General features: G+C 43.5%; 1 protein-coding gene across 1 annotated transcript in view; it reads left to right on the forward strand.

Annotated features, from left to right (window-relative positions):
- rftn1a (raftlin, lipid raft linker 1a) overlaps positions 1–17550 on the forward strand; it is a 24206-nt gene continuing 6656 nt past the window's right edge. Inside the window, exons 1-4 of the mRNA XM_080484237.1 lie at positions 1–235; positions 6459–6610; positions 14256–14439; positions 17334–17442. Of these exons, the coding sequence (XP_080340363.1) occupies positions 6463–6610; positions 14256–14439; positions 17334–17442 (441 nt within the window). The 5' untranslated portion in view covers positions 1–235; positions 6459–6462. The remainder of the gene's footprint in view (positions 236–6458; positions 6611–14255; positions 14440–17333; positions 17443–17550) is intronic.

Consider the following 17550-nt stretch of genomic DNA (forward strand, 5'->3'; position numbering starts at 1 on the left):
ACACACACTGCTGACAGAGGAGAGGGGCAGACGTAGTGTTTATCATGAGCTCGCAGTCAGTTGTAGTTCCTAAATGAAGGATTCATGTTTTCCTCCCATTTGGTCGCAGTAGCTGCCGGAGCCGCTGCGCGTCTCATTCCGCTGCAGCTCAGCCGCGGAGCGACACTCGTCCACCGCTTCAGGTGTGAGCGTTTCCTCTCCATTCCCTTCTCGCAGACCGGGATCCACATCTTTGGTGAGTTTCCACTCTTTAATAGTTAATTTATCGAAAGATAGTTTCCAACTTAAGCTCAGTAGCTTTATTTATTTTAGTTCTATTCCAATCGACGCTTTTACGCATGCCGCTTGACGCACGTGTGACTTTCCTAGATGTAAATTTGCAGCCTGGAAAACAACTTTAAAGACACTTTATTGAAAATCAAAAATCTAAAAATCCTCATCAGCAGGAGATCTTTGGGAACCCCCGCCCCCCGTCTTAATAAAACATTGGTGACAGTGGGGAATCGGTTTGCTTTACAACATTCATCCACCCATTTGATTTGTGTGCCTCTGCGTGCCATTTGTATTCATGGCGGAGCGAGATGAATAAGCCCCTCTGCTCGCTGTCACAGGTCGAAGTGAACTCGAGATGTATGCGTGACGGAGTAAATGTGCCGAGCGCAGATGGGAGAGATGGTGCGCGTGCGAGTGCTTGCGCGCGCTTGCGTGTGTCAGGACCGGGGAAAAGAAAAAACAAAAATGGGTGCGTAAAGCGACCTGTCATGTATCATTTCCCGTCCAACTAAACCACGGACAGCAGCGCCAGCCAGCCACGTGTTGTGAGCGCGCTGAAGTGTTTGTTGGAGTTCAGCTTGGACGCACTAAAGAGGGGTGTTTTTTAAAAAAAAAAAAAAAAGCAGAGATGCAATTTCAAGCAAGGCTGCGCCCTCAAAATGCACGAGGGCATCAATTAGTTACATGGATATGTATGGTTGCTCACTGTATAGCTGGGAATCTATTGGGCGCACGCATTACAAGTGAGTGAGTTTATCACTCAGATTATACAGACTTTGGTGTCACCAGATAAAACGACGAGAATAAGTTAAATGATGGATTTAACAACCACAGGAGCAAACCTCTTTGTGAACTGGTGCCCCAGTCCAAACATCCTCTGATTATAAACTGTTCGTTTTAGAAGAAAAATGGGGTGTGTGAGAAGCCGAGAGACAGACCCAATACATCAGTGTCATTTGTTTTGTTTTTTTTATCCTCCCCATGCAGCCTCATTAAAACACTGTTTGAGGTGACTACTTTGTTGCTCGGGGAAATCACACCTCCCTTCAGGCAACTTGGCATGCTCCCTCTCTGCTCTCCGTCTTCTCCCTCTGTCTATCTCCATTTCCTCCTGCTTTTGTCTTTTTTTCCCCCTTGATTCTCTTGGTGTTTTCATTCCCTTCTTTGGTCATGATGAGCACCCCCCCCCCCCCCCCCCCCCCCATCGCCAGATAAAAACTGAGCTGAACACAGTGGGAGGGAAGCCCACGCCCCAGGACAGTCTGTCACCTCAAATTTTAAAATTCAGTGAAATATTCTACATGCGCTGTTACAAAAGGATCTATCAAATAAACCATTTTTTCCCCCTCCATTGGCTGCCTTAAATTTTGTGATGAAATGTCATATTGCTTAAAAATGTGACTAAATCTTGAGTCACTACCTGTTTACAGGCCAAAAGCATATAAAGGATCCAGAATTTATGGTGTCATCCACTCACATATAATACACATTACAGCTTTCAAATAGGCCCATAAAGGCAAATAGAAGCCAGCAATCATGGCTGTATTTGCCAAGTTGAGCAATAAATCAGTTTCGTACATTTGGTACACAAATTAACATAATAAGCAGCAAATGCCAGGATAACAATTTTTTCCAACCTCAGGTAAGAACTGATTGTATTGTAGGTTAATGTAAAATGGTTTTGACTCAGTCTTGTATTTATTATGTATCAAAGAGTTGTTATCAGTTGTTTCAAGATGGTGAATGAGTATGACAGCCTTAGATAAATGATGGATGATCAATATGGCTATAGAATAGACGTATAATTATAACAACATAAGTTTTGAGATGTTATACTAATATGAAGTAATCCTGCTCATTTATGAGTCTGGGTTGGGCTTTGGGGTCTTTTCTGTCTTGATTTGACATATCCTCTCTGTTAAAGTTGCCTGTTGGAGTGAACAAAATTCAGGTCTTAGACAGGTGTCCACTGTGACCACCTGAAACAAACACCCTTCCTTAAGTCTTACAGGTATATTTGTGCATCTTGGAGAAGGTGCCACGGTTTTTCTGTGGGTTTCGGCTGGTGTCTCTTCATATAATCCCAGCTTGGCTCGATGGTGTTGAGATCAGGCCTCTGTGGGAGTCAAACCATCTGTTGCAGGACTCCTTGTTCTTCTTGTTGCTGGAGAGACTTCTGTTCACTTTATTCACGGGGCTCACACGCCACCTCCCTTCAGTGATTGCAGGATGGATAGTGAGCTGAAGTTGTTAGTACCTGAAACACTGACAGGAACCGTGTGATGTTTTCTGTGCGGAGTACGTCACTCTGGGGAGGTTTCAAACTCCATTTAAACTGTGATTCCTGAAAATACTGCCTGGCTCGCTATTAGAGCTTCTATATTGAGACTGGAAATAAGCCAGTTATAAAGCAGTTGGCTGATAATTGGCTCAGATGTTGATGTTGGGATACAAACACCAAACATACATTTGGATGTATTTGGAAACACAATCTTTTTTTTTAGACTGATTAACATTACATGCCGGTAAGTGTGTGAATCAATTTTTATTTTGTCAAGTCCATCTTCTGATATCTCAATATAAAATACTGATACTGGCTCAGAACCATTGTGTCATTCACCAATAGCCATTGTATTCTTACAATACGTATAGGAATACTGTGCATCCTTAATAGTTCACCGTGTAGTTAACCACACTAGCAGAGCCAGTGTTTGAATGTGTTCACACTGAAGAGATGGATGAAAATCTGCACACAAACTGACGCTTTTCCATATATCTTGTGTCTATCTTCATTATTTCTTCTTAACTTTGCATTACATCTCATTACACAAAATAGATGGATTCATGGATTATACAGCGCTATACTCTTTGTATAAAGTGTTGTTTTTTTTTTTATATAAACATTCGGCCAAGGAAAAATGATCAACAGTTGACGAAAAGAAATAAAATGTGACTTTCCTGCCCTTGTGGCATCACCCAAATGTATTTATCCATACTTGCTGTGAGATTTCCCAAGTCTGTGTGTCTGTGGCTCTCCGATGAATATTGCTTCTTGGAAAGCAGCCACTCCCCCGCTCCGGGCTGGTGCAGGAGGTTGCAGAGCAGCAGCATAACGTAGACGGATTATGCTCTCGTGTAAATCTGCTGTCATTTCAAAACTCTCTGTTACAAGAGACTCTCTAATGAGAAGCCCTCTGCTACTCCATGTCTGTCTTCTATTTCACTCCATTCCCTTTTTTTTATGATCCTTTTATCTCTCTCTCTCTCTCTCTCTCTCTCTCTCTCTCTCTCTCTCTCTCTCTCTCTCTCTCTCTCTCTCTCTCTCTCTCTCTCTCTCTCTCTCTCTCTCCCTCCTGTCTCCCCGTTTAATGGCTGTTTTTTGCTGTCAAGGCCTTTTTCTGCCTGTGTGTTTGTGCGACAGCAAGTGAGAGATTCTGTTTGAAGTCAACATGTTGAGAAAAAGGCCTTATATGTAGCAAAACGGCCTCAAGTCCTCAACTCAGAGTTTCTTCCTCCACTCTACAACCTTGGGGTTTTTTCTTGTGTGTGTGTGTGTTGTGTCCAATTATGGTTAGCTGTTTCTAAACCTGGCAGACAGAGTTTGTCTGGTAAAGCACGGCCTTTTTGATTTGAACCAGAAGTGTCTTCATACAACAAGAAAGATAATGAGATGTTGGATCAAACAGGAGAGCAGTTGGCTCGTCGGGATCAAGACTAGAACAAACTGTGCCCTATGTGAGAGCACCAGAATCAAACGCCACGAGCAAAATAGTATAAGCGAATTATTCAGAATTGTTAGGATATTTTTTATTTTTTTGCCACTGCATAATGCATAAAGAATGAAAAAAGAAGCGACTGTGAATTGATAGAATTTGTTTCAAAAAAATGCATCCTTTGCATTGGAACAGGGTAGAATTAAGATAAAATAACAGTTTTGAAAGGAGTACCTAAGGCTAGGCACATTGATAGAAGACTGTTCTTTGTGTATATTACTAAAAAAGCTTATTTTTCCTTCATATATTCGACCCTCCCATTTACTCCCTAACCTAAATCCCTTTTCCCTAACCAGCCCGAGATGAATCCTGCTCAGCGGCCGCACAGTGACCTACCTTTGTCCCTGTAGCAGACGGAGCGTATTAAAGAGCAGCCCTGGAGAAAAAGTGTTTGGAAGTAGAGCTGCATCCTCTAACTTAGTCATATCCTGGGGCCCTCTTGGCTGTCTGTCTGACTGTCTGGAGACATTGTAATAGTTTTACGAGGCTTAACAGGCTCTGCAGGGGAGCAATTTTCCTCATAGAGGCACCAGACAGAAGTAATGGATAGATGGAGGTAAGCATAGGGTTGGAGGGATTTCCAACAAAAACTGTACAAGGGGGACATTATAACACGAAGCAGAAAGAAACGAATAGGCGAGAGAACGTGATGTGCTTGAAACAATGCAAAAAGTGCACAAAAACAACACCCCCGAGTTTAGCTTGGGTAAATGTTTGAACCAGAAAGAGTTGAGGTAGACACAGAAATGGAAGGAAGGAGTGAAAATGAGCAAATCTTGCAATCAGATGGACACAAAAAGCGAGGATGAAGAGACGACTAATCAAGACCATTGTACCACCAGAGTGCAGGGAGGGGTTTCTAATCAAAGACGTTGGACAGAGGTGACGGGAGAGCGACTGAATGGGGAAAGGGTGATTGAGGTATGAGTCAAACGAGTAGAGAGGTTTGTAAATCATTACAAATAAAAAAAATAAAATAAAAAAACAGCCTAAGAGTTTAAGAGGCGAACCGGCAGGTCAAGAGGAAAGAGAAGGACGATGAGAAGAACAGAGGAGGAAATATAGCATTGACTGACTTTTTTTTTTTAATCACCCCTCCATCTCTCCTCGTTTGTCCTCATTATAAAAGAGCATGTCGTTTTGAAGGAATAATGACTCTTAATTGCGTGTTCGTTGCAGAAATAAAGATGACTGAGTGTGTAGTCTCGAGACAGCAGAGCTAAGAAAACAGAGCAAAGACCAACTTTTTTTTTTTTTTTTTTTCTTTTCCAACTTTGTAACCTTTTGAAAAGCATGTACCGTGCAACCAAAGCTGTAACTCACCAAATGCACACAACACACACAAACACGCACGTGAGCACATACCCCAACACCGGGCTTAATGTAGTCTGTGAGGATCGTTAGCCGAGTTAATGTCCATGCACTCGGTCCATTGGGAGCGACTGTGTCATTCTCCATGCTCCCCAAACAGATACAGAGATACTGATATGGACCTGCCTCTAGGGAAGATGTATATACTCTCACACACACAAAGACACACACACAGAGGGACATGCAGATGTGAGCCTCGCTGTGTGGCTCTTACAAGCCGTGGCAGACGGTGATATTAAGCGTGTCTGTGCTGATGGTTCGAGGGGACAAACGCTGTCACATCAGATTAGTTTGACGACGTTTGGTCACGCCCCTTTTTTTTCTTTTCATTTAACCCCGTCAGTCCCCTATTTTGTAATTCCTATCCATCAAATTCATCCTTTTTTGGGGGGATTTAAACTGCCTGTTGAAATTCAATTGAGTTTTTTTAAAATAGAAATTTGCCAAATCACCAATTCTCAAGGGCATCGCCTTGCCTGAGACAATCTGAGAAGCTTCAAAGTAGCACACATTTCTTTTTCGGTTCGAGGCAAACCTTGGCTCAAAATACCAATCGGTTAACAGCACATGTTTAATACGTCTCCTCCTCTTTCCCCTCCTCTCCGTCTATCTAGTTTCGTGTCACTTTGCCTGACAGGGCAGGAAATCAGTCTCATTTCTGCTTTAATTCATTCTGATCAAACATGTCGCTCTCAATCAGCTCTATTTGATTAGGAGATGCCCCATATCACAGCCCACCAAGCAGGTAATGGCTGATCCTCTCGCATTTCACAGTTGCTGCCGTGGTGTGCACGTGTGTGCTTTGTGAAATAATGTGTGTGTCAAACTCACATTCAAAGACCAGGCTGGCGGGCGTGGAATAACGCTGAGGCTGTGACTGTCACACACTCTATTGGAAGTGCTAATGCACACAGTATATTTAGAAACTCTTATCGATTCTATCTCTCCCACTCAAAGGTAGTTTTTTTTGCCATCTTTTATATTTTCATCTCACTTCGTTATGAAATGCCTTTTACCGCCCTGTTCTTTATTCTCCTGCAGAGATATGGGGTGTAGGCTCCCAAAGTTGCGAAAAGCAGAAGAGAGGCGCAGTCCAGGCAATATCTACTCCACCCTCCGGCGGCCTCAGGTGGAGACCAAAGTCGGAGTGGCCTACACCTACCACTTCCTGGACTTCCTATTGGGGAAAGAAGGTATGAGCACTTTTCATTTATCACCTCTCTTCTAATAAGACACAAAGATGACGCTCTCGCTTTTCAAGCAGTCTCTCCAGATTTCAACATTGAATCTACGCAATGAATTGTGATGTCATGCTTTCTTTAATGACAGCAGTTTTAAATTACTTGATCGCAGAGATAATTGTCATTTAGGTTGACAGTTCACGGAGCACTTTAGCACCTTTGGGCTCATCATTTTACTCGTACTGGTCACATCTGTACTGATGTGATTCAGTCTGTCATCAGTCTCATCTGCAGCGTCAACAATTGCTCAGACATGTTGGCTGCATCCTTCCCACCCAGCACCAAATGGATGGCAAAGATTGCAACAAGGTTGTTGCACATTCAGCTTCTGGAGTTTTTTTTTTTTTTTTTACCTTTTTTTGCAGATTCAGAAAGCATCAAAACAGGTATAATGACACTGGATGTTTGATTTAACACCTGTCAAATAGCTAAAAACCAAACCTCATATAAGCGTCAATGTTGCATTCTTGTATGAATGCAAGTTTTTTGCTTTATTTTCAAAACATTGCTGGTTTACACTTTTGCTTTTAGCTAATAAAGGGATACTTGTTTTATTTTTCTCCGTCATAATTGATTTTTACATGCAAGTCAAATGTGCCTCTTCAAATTTGGAAAAATGGAACAAACAGGCTCCTCATCAGCATTTCTGAGCTCACAATACCACAATGACTCTTGTTTTTTGCTTTGGAATTAAAAACAAAGTGATGATAATGAATCAGTGAGTTCGTGAATGAGTGATAAAGGAGGCAAATTTCAGAAGTGGCTCAAATGAAAAGAACAAATCTTTGTCGTGAATAGCAGCAGGCAAGTCCCATTCAAGACTTGATTCACGTTGCTCCCATTTCCAGTCCGATCTGCCTTCACATTCAGTCTTTCCACCGTATTTCAGAGGGGTTTTTATTTGTGTTTTTAAGCCTTGACTGTTTGTTTTTTCTGCTGTATTCTGTTGGACAGTACTGTGCCTTGTCATCCTGAGATCTGGTTCCACTGTCTGTGTGAGAGTGTTCTAAAATAGCCACAGCAGCTTTTCCGACTTTAACCAGTCAAATGAAACGTTTAGGTCAGCAACTCAGCGGAACTGTTATTTTTTTTTTTCTTTTCATTCTCCAAGTGTCTAGAGGGCAGAAAGTGGCTCATAAGCTGAAGTTCTGTCTTTGTGCAGCTCCTGTTGCAGAAAAGTTCAAAGACTTCTCTAATTTTCAGATTCAGCTTTATTGTGGATGTGCACGATGCAGCGATGCCCTCCAACTTCCCTCTGCTCTTCCCGTGCACATTAACAATACACTAAAGCCAACGTGTGTTCACAGGGTGCGTGCATTTCTTCACAAATATGTCAAAATTCTGTCTGGCTAATGACATGTGGGCGTATGTTTGAGTGCGTGCTCACGGCATCTTTACAATGTTTGATGAGAATCCTCTGGAGGCATCACGTTTCTAAAAATACAAATTCTGCCATTGTTCTGATGTGGCCTGTGAAAAAGTAAAAGGAAATGACAGACGGAGGATATATGGTGGAGAAAGGGATGGCAGCGGAACAACTCCTCTTCTTCCTCGTGGCATAATGTTTCTCCGAGCATGCTCTTTGCACTCCCATCACCCGACAAGCAGAGGCAGGTGCAGGTTGCTCACTGAATCCTTTTATAGAGGAGTTTCAAATGCAACACTAACAGACAGCAGGCGCAACGTCACAGCCAAGTGGCAATGGTCCGGTTGCCAGTCTGCTTCATTTTCAGCCAGCCCTGTTATGTTTGGCAAATGGGTTGGACGGTGGAGTTGGCAGTGAGAGATCTGGCAGCCCGAAATGGTGGTGGTGACCAAAACCGGCAACACACATGAGGACTGCTTGTAATTTCTTTTTTTTTTTTTTTTTTAAAGGTAGGAGGAAACAAAATTGTCTCATCACATGTGCGGCCAGTGATGTACACACAGAAAGAGACGCAGAAAGACCCCACACATGGAGCGTTCACACAAGCAGCCGTGGCAGCTCATTGACAATCACACAAAACACTTTATAGTACTTAGTCAACAGAGTTGGTGTTATCTTTCAACATACAGGCAGGTCATTTATATGGTAAACTCACTGACGCCACCTGAGCTGCTTAAGATGGGTAGACTCTATTTTCGGATAAACACAGCCACTAAGAATTGATTGTGTGTATGTGTGATTGTGAGTGGGTATATGTCGACCTCTTTCTGTCTCTCTCACCATTTGTGATAGAGAGACGAAGAGAAGTGAAGGATTCCTGGAGGATTATCTGATTGTTTGTGGAGATTGAGAGACCTCATTCCCAGCATAGGGATTTATTTGTATTTGTGTGTGTGTATATATATGTGTGTGTGTCTGTGTGAGTGAGTGTGTGTGTGTGCGTGCGTGTATGTAGGAGGCAGATAGAGGAATCTGGATGTCAGCTCATGACATTGAGGAAACCCACGGTCAAACCCATGCTTTAATTCAATTTGGCTTCCATTAATAATATTATTTCCCTGCCAGCGTGACTTGATGACTCCTACACAGTGATGAAAAACAAATATCTTTGCCAGTGCCCCTGTGAAACATGTGAGACGAGATGGCTGTTTAATAAACTAAGTTGTGTTCTCAGGAAGAGAAGCTTAACGTTCCGAATGGAGAGGAGCGCCGTGTGATTTTCAACTTGACCCCTGACCGGCGAGTGATGAAACTCCCCAGAAACAGTGTGGCGGACGATATAGTGTCAGCCTTTGTTTTATGAGCTCTTACTCTAACCCCGCCTGAGCTGAAAAAAACATCAGTGTGACTAAGCTCAACTCACTCATGCTGGGTCACAGCAACCCCGCGGTGTATCCGGGGAGGATGGGGAGAAATATGTCCGATGTTTCAGGCATTTGCCCTCCAGTTCACACATGCACCATTTATTTGATTAGACTGGGCTCGTCTCATCGTGTGACCTGAGACTAATGTCTCATTGTGCTTTACTGTCTTATTACTCTCTAATCACCAAATCCGTCGTACCTTGACAGTTCGCCCAGCACCTTTAAAAACTGTGCCGTGATCTTCATTATCCCCGTTGTAGTACTGATTGGTTACCTTGACATGTCAGCGTGAATGTAGAGTATGAAATCCAACAGCCAGGTGTGACATTTTAACCCAGCCTCCTTTGTGTTGAGGCTGTGCTCGGATAATGAGCAGGGGGAAACGAGAGAGTGGAAAATGTGAGCAGAAAAAAAGAGTAGAGTGGAGGGGGAAAAAAAAGTGAAATAAAAGGGGAGCGGAATAAAAGTCATAGGTGGATAACAGAACAGAAGGTGAGAGAATGAAGAGCACATAATAACTACAGTCTCACCGAATGGTATAGTCGGGTCTGTAGCGGGGAGGGGGAAACCAGTGTCTCTGGAGCCACGGAAAGGAGGAGAAGTCGAGAGGAAGAGAGTCAGAGGTGTGAGGAAAGAGCGAGTGGGAGCCGGGACTCGGTGCATGTGTGAGGAAGTCGGCTAGGTGTGATGCTGTGTGACTAACGCTGGTCTCGGGAGCAGCCAGTGAAAAGCTGAACTCCACTGATGACTTTCTGCCACCCTGCAGAGACGGAGACCCGCTCGGCTCATTAAAACGTACAACATGTGGCTAATGCTCAGCTCTGTGTGTGTGTGTGTGTGTGTGTGTGTTGTGTGTGTGTGTGTGTGTCTGCTATACTTGTGGTTGTCTGCACATTACACGAGTGGGACCTGTCCTACCTCGAGGGGAAAAAATGGTGAGCCTCTCAATGTTTCACATGTTTTTAAGGATTGAAATGTGGTCTTCAAGCTAAGGTTAGAAGTAGGTTAAGCTTTTAAGGATTAACGTGACCGAGCTGTCAAACATTTATTAAATGCATGAAAGATTTGACTAAACGGTTTCATTCCTGACTTTAAGTAAGGTGAATAATGTGTTCTAAGTGGTCTAGTAAGACACATCTCTAATGTTCCTTATGGGAGAAATGAGTGAGTTTTTTTATTGATGAAGGTCCATGAGAGGAAAATCATTACATTTTACGATGTTTACTTTAAGTCAGTTGGATATTAATGCAAGTCAATGCAATTTTGAGTGTGTGTGTGTGTTTGTGCACTTTTGTTACTGTTGTGGAGCGCCTGAATCTGTTTTTAATCTCGCACTATGTTGACTTTTATATCATGTTTAGCCGTCTTTTGTGCCGCTTTATTTAATTAATTGATCCCACTGATCACTGTTAAAATAGTTTGGGCCTTGCACCTTGGACATGCCGTCACTTCATCACGCAGCAATCAAAGTCTCTCTCTCAAGTGAAAACTTCAAGCACCATCCCAACATGAAATATTAAGCACTTCTGAGAATTTTTAAAACTTTCCAGGTCAGAATAAAGTTAAGGTAAGTATTATAACTTGTCAAGAAGTTGGTTGAGATCATTTCTGAGGTGTGTGTGTGTGTGTGTGTGTGTGTGTGTGTGTGTGTGTGTGTGTGTGTGTGTGTGTGTGTGTGTGTGTGTGTGTGTGTGTGTGTGTGTGTGTGTGTGTGTGTGTGTGTGTGTGTGTGTGTGTGTGTGTGTGTGTGTGTGTGTGTGCGTGTGCGTGTGCGTGTGTGTGTGACACAGAAAGAAAAGAGCGACTACACACCCACATATTATGGTAGATATTTCTTCTATCATGAATCGTGATAATATTCTTAATTCTGAAGCTGGAATCCATCAGTGTTTGCCCTGACACACTTTTCAAAGTAAGCACATTTTTCTTATGAAAGATTGTTGGTGTCCCGTACTTCAGATGATATTTCTGAATAATCGCGTCCGCAGCGTCAGTCCTTTTGGCAAAAAGCCTGGAGAAAATGCCAGCAAAGATGGCAGGGAGCTTGCTATGTGTCAAAAGTGAGCCAGATTGGAATTCACAGCATCACAAGTACATGTGTACTGTATGCGCCTTAAGCGTCACACTGTGTTCTCACCACAGCAAACCTTTTTTTTTTTTTTCTTTCCTTCTGCTTGTACTTGTCAGCCATTTTTTGTGAACCCCGCACTCGGCCTCATAAAGCAAACTCTCTGACGTGACCAGACCTCCCTTGACAAAGCTCTGATGCTGACCGTCCGCTCTCTTAACCTGCGGCTGCATTCCTCCAGCAGCAGGGAGCTCCTGGCACCAGGAAGCTGATTATTTTATAGTCACTGTTTTGGCACATATCCTCGCCCGGAACCTCTGCAAGTCATTAGAAGGCTATTTAAATAAACGTGAACCTCCAGCAAGCAGAGGGATAAGCCTTGAGGGTAGCTGTAAGTAGTAATCCCCATGCATCACCTAGCAGGCTTAGCGCAAACTCTGTCTCTCTCATGCATATACACTCAAAAAAAGAAAAAGAAAACGATGGCTTGAACACACTGGGTGAGATACAGTGGCACAAAATATGCTTTACAGTCCCACAGAGAAATTTGGGTGGATTTGATAAGCCATTTCCAAAAGCTACAGGAGGAGGGGATGGCTCTCACTCTCCACAAGCAGCTTGAGAAATCCAGGGTCAAAAAGTGAGGCGTCGCTCTGAACATGCAGCCGCTGTGATGTGGTCAAAGCGGAGGGTCGAGACAGAAATAGAGCGAGGATCAACAGCTGAACAGCCGCTCAGTCGCCTCTTGTGTCCCTCAAAGCAAGACGTGTCTGCCTTTCGATCACTTGTGTGGATGCAAGTGTTCCCACTCTTAGAGTCTTACAGTCTTAGAAATGTGCACACACTTAAACCCCTTTGGCAAAGCCCTTCAAAGTCACCGAAAAGACAATCGAACCCACACATATCAAACTTTTTATAAAGGCACACAGTATGTCTATTTGCTCTTTCACGCCGCAGCCACTACCTCCCCGTTTCTCCCCCTGCCGACGCTGTAAAACTCCAACCGGCTTTTCTGCCCTGAGCCGTTCCCATGCTCCCATTCTGCAGCAGCCTCCCTTATAAATCCCACAGTGGCAGACGGTATAAATGAAGTCATTTCCCAGCCTAAAGCGCTGCACAACACGCTAATAACTTTCTATATGCCTTGACTGAATTAGCGGCGAGGCCTTGCCTACGTCTTGTCGGTGGGTGAATGCCAGCCGTGCAGAGCTAATGACAGCTAATGACTGTTTACGGTGACAGGATCGTTGTTATCCCCCCTGCCGCCCCACCCCAGTTTCCAGCTGTTATTGTTATTATCACAGCACTGCTTTTGATAAGTCCCCACAGACACCCGTTTAAGTGTTTGCTTGATGAAAGCCTCTCGTGGTTCCAAGTGGTTGTGCCAAGACGATGTGATGGTCTGAGTTTCCCTGGGAGTTGTTTCCCCTCATTGTTTAACGGGGATGCGAGTCAGGAGAGTGTCTGCTCATGTGCTTGTATCCCTACGTAGTTGCCAGCTTCTCATGCATGTTTTTGTGTGTATGTGTGAACACGCCAGATGATGGAGAACAAATTGAAAATGAGATGGCTTGCACATTTCTTCTTTTTTTTTCATCTCCGTGTATGCATGTACGTGTGTGTGCGTGTGTGTGCGTGTGTGTGTGCGCACGCATGTTTTTTTCTTGTGTGTCTAGTTAATTTATTCAGGTTATTTTCTCTTCTCCAGACCCATGCAAATGAGATTGAATGGAAAAGGATGACAAGCATTCAGGCACAAACAGACAGCCTCATCTCTCTCTCTCTCTCTCTCTCTCTCTCTCTCTCTCCCCCTCTGCTCTGTGAACTGACTCGCTCTTTCTGTTCCCCCGTTTTTTCTTCACTTCTCCCCTCTCTTTTGTCATCCTCCTCTTCCACACACACACACCCACACACATACCTGGATTCACTCAAACACACAGCCATACGTGCAAGCTCCCCTAAAAGCCTGCGAGCAGACAGAGCGATCCAGTACAATGCACCGACCTCCAGAGGGTCGTTCTCACAAACATCGCGCTCTCCCCGGCGGGTTTGCGGTGACAGTTTGCTGCCATACGATAAGCTCCGCTAACCATTTCCACTGATGTGAGCGGGTGTTCTTCCCATTGTGTCTTGTAATAAGGGAGCCAGGTCTGTGCTGGCGATTGCCACTAATACCACACACCCAAAACAAGCGCCGTGACAGCATTGTCTTCTTGATGTTGTGCAGTAGCAAGTGCATTTCACTCAACCAGGAATCTTCGTGTGGTAATATGGGGAAGAAAAAAAAATTATTGTTTTTAAATCAACATTTGTTTCGTCTGTGCACACGTAGCAGCGTGTACGTCCCTCTTTAATATTTGTGTGTGTTATTTTTAAAGCCAGACTGTGCTGCAGACAGTGAGTACGGCGGCTAATAGTTCTGGTGTAATTAGTTTTAGATTTAGCGTGAAGATGCCATGTGTTGTTGTTCACTGGGAATTATCATAATGAAACATGCTCTGTCTTTGTTCCCTTTCAGCCTTTGTCCCGATTTCCCTTTCCCCTACCTTCCCTACCTCTTCGGGGTTTTTTTTAGCTTTTATCCATTACTATGCGATATCTTGTTGCTGCCTCTGTTGCCGCCTGTCTTTGGTCTGACCATATTTCCTATTACCCCCCCCCCCCCCCACACACACACACACACACTTTTTTTTTTTTTTTTACTTAATCATGTTTTTCTCTCTACCTTCCTCCCTCCAGAGGTGCCGGTGTCATCAGTGCTCTGTCTGTCCTCGGTCAGAGAGCTGCCGGTTCAGGTCAGGGAGCTCTACACTCAGGGCTTTGTCCTGGTTGCTGTCCACCCCTTTGTTCACCCCTGCGGCCCTCGCCATGCACACATCCAGCGGCAGCTCCACAGGGCCGTGTTGGTCCGAGAAACGCCAAGGTACACACACTCACAAACGTGCATACTTGAATTCAGAATCATCCTCCCCTGTGACGAGAAAACACAAATCTGTAAGGGTCTTTCTTGCAGATGATTAATTAGTCAGCCAGATTTAACCAACAGCTACAAGGTGCCAGCTTTTGTGACTTCATTGTTTTGCCAATTTGGACTCATTATCACCAGCCGCCTCACCTCCCGCTCTGAAATTAATTGCAGAGGAGTCTGCTAACTATAGCTCCCTATCCCAATTCTTTCACTCTTGACTATTGCAGATAATATATTATTCTGTGACTACTCCGTGCAGCCATCTCATCTGTAAGCTAGTTAGTTCCTCCTCTGGTAACATTAATAATAATAAAATGTCTGTGACATTTGAACAGAGCATTATTTTCATATATTTCCACTCCCACAGCTGGGATGCGTTCAGCCTCAGTTTCTGTGCCTCGCTGTAGTTTGAATTGATGTCAATCATTGTGTAAAGTCATGGAACAAAAAAGGATTTGGAACAGAAAGTGTAGGATTACAGATTACTATATGGTCTTGATTTCACTCAAAAGATATTTCTCTGTGTTTCACTACCAAAATTTTGCTATTTTCCATCAATCCATCTTAGACCACATTATCCAGTTCCTGAAGCCAATGCCAACAAACTATGGGTGAAGACAGGTATAAACCTGTACAGGTCATCAGTCCCACAGGACAAATTCAGAGTCAGTCTCACATTCGCATCTACAGGAACTTTGGATTCACCCATTATTTCATTTCATTTTATTTTATGTAGGCAATTTGCTGAGGATTATATTATCTCTTTTAATTAGCCTCAAACACATCAACTTACCCAGAGAAAATACATGCAAACAGGAAGAACATGCAAACTCCACATAGAAAGGCCCAACATGCACTTGAACTGCAAACATACTCACCATGATGTGAAAGTGATCGCCACTACACTACTATCCAGACTAAACTGAACTCTTTTGGTAGTGAAGATTAGACGAGGTTCAAAATGATGTTTCTGTTTAGTTTCGCCAACTTAAGCTGCTTGGATTCTGAAGAAGAGCTTACTTATTGTCCTGAGGAACAAGATGCTAAAGAGAACAATGGAGGGACGGAGACATATAAACACCCTGTTTAAAAAGAAAAGGATTAACAATCAAACTCCTAAAACGTATCTTACCATTAATAGCATACATAATAGATAAACATCGGTAGCCGCGCTCATTTTCCTTACTTTCTTTGGCGCAACTTTTCTTACCCATTCTGTTCCCCTTTCAAATCTCTGGATTGGTCCAACTTTTATACCAATTTTACTCAATTTAGTGTCGTTGTGTCAAGCATGACAGTGCGTGCCTGTTCATCAGACTACCACTTTGAAGGAACTGCTGTGACATTTCATGCAAAGATTTGGTGATATGAAGGATAAAGTTCAATGACTGGCCTGTCTTGCAGCGCTATGAGCAGATGGGATGCCTTTCTCTCTCTTACAGAATCTCTAGATATGTATTGCTTCCCAGTAATAATTTTTTTTCAGAGACAAAGTGTGTATAAGCTTTACATGCCATTTACTGAAAAAACATAATAGATTTCTGACACTTAAAAAACACGTGAGCCTCGCACATCAAATGAGCCCGCAGTCTATGCAGCATACCTGACGTCTTACAAGAACCTATCATAATTTGAATAAAGGAAATGTCTCATATCAACAAGGGCCCCCCTGTGGATTGATCCTGTGCCTTTTCATTCAGGCGGCCATGGTTTTATATGTAACCTTTCATTTTCTGTCACTTCCTCGCTTGGCAATTAAACGAATTGATATGCTTAGCCCACAGTTTTCCACCGCACTTCTAACGTGAACTCAATGAAAAGTGTATTGTGTCACACACACACACACACACACACACACACACACACACACACACACACACACACACATACACACACACACACACACTTTAGTGCACAGGCAGGTGCCAGCGCGCTCCTTTGATGCCCCTCCTGCCAAGTGGTCCTGCTGCTTCCTGGCACCTGTCACCGTGGAGACGGCTGATTGCATCATCAGTGCTCGCCAGAGGGGAACGGCACACCGAGAGAGAGAAAGCATCTCTCCATCCTTTCATCTCTTTTCTTCAGTGATGACCGTCCTCCCCCCCCCTTCTTTCCTTTTGTCCCCGTAACCCCCCCACCCCTTTTGCTCTGCCTTTTATCTCTACATCAGTGCCATCCTCTTTCATCAAAAACCCTAAAAATGAAAAGGGAAAAAAAAAAAAAATCACAGATCTACTGTTTCAATTCTAGCCGTGAATGTCACTCACGCCTCAGAGCACAAGATATTACCACGGCCTTCCCACTGACCTCAATCCAAATCTGAAGAGGCGTATCTGAATACTCCTTTTATAATGGTGCCTTGCACAGGGAGCAGGAGGAAATTCATTCTCTTTTTCTGTCTAATAAGTCTTTTGTGGCTGTGGTGAATCTGTGCGCTCCCTAAATGGAAAATTCACTCTGTGTCAGAATTGACATTACATTTCTGCTGTCATCATTCTGGGTCAATGAATGCCTCTGAACATGAGCATGGCTGCCAGAATCTATCCAGTCAAGGCTGCTTTAGGCTGTCAAGTCCCTGTGTAATGTCACTGCTTTGGTTATAATCAGGGTGCGATTTGCCAGGAGGGGGTGTACCCCACTTCTTTTCTATACATCCCTTCTACATTATTTGCCGGTGGGGATGAAATAATTCCTTCCTTTATAGCGATTAAGGCAACTTCACCAACATATTGAACAAAACTCAATCAAACGAATGTCTTTTCAAATCCAAGTAATTTTTTTCCTAACAGAAGGATTCACTTGAGCAGTTCATTATATTGGAGTGAGATCTTCAACTTCTTATCTTACAGTTCAGAGAAAAGCCAGTTGAAATGGGCAAGGAGTCGTCTGGAGACGGACGTCTGCGTGGCGGGCCAACAGGCCGCCGATCCAGAAGTGATCCAGAGTTATGTCAAGAGGGTGAGTTGAAGGGGGTCTGTAATGATATCAAAAAGTTGATTTGGACTACTTCTTATCATCAAATTCATTTTTCATGTACTCATCTTAAAATAGTTCTTACTTTGGGGG

Source organism: Lipophrys pholis, assembly GCF_963383615.2.
Source record: "Lipophrys pholis genome assembly, chromosome: 17".
Classification (NCBI taxonomy): domain Eukaryota; kingdom Metazoa; phylum Chordata; class Actinopteri; order Blenniiformes; family Blenniidae; genus Lipophrys; species Lipophrys pholis.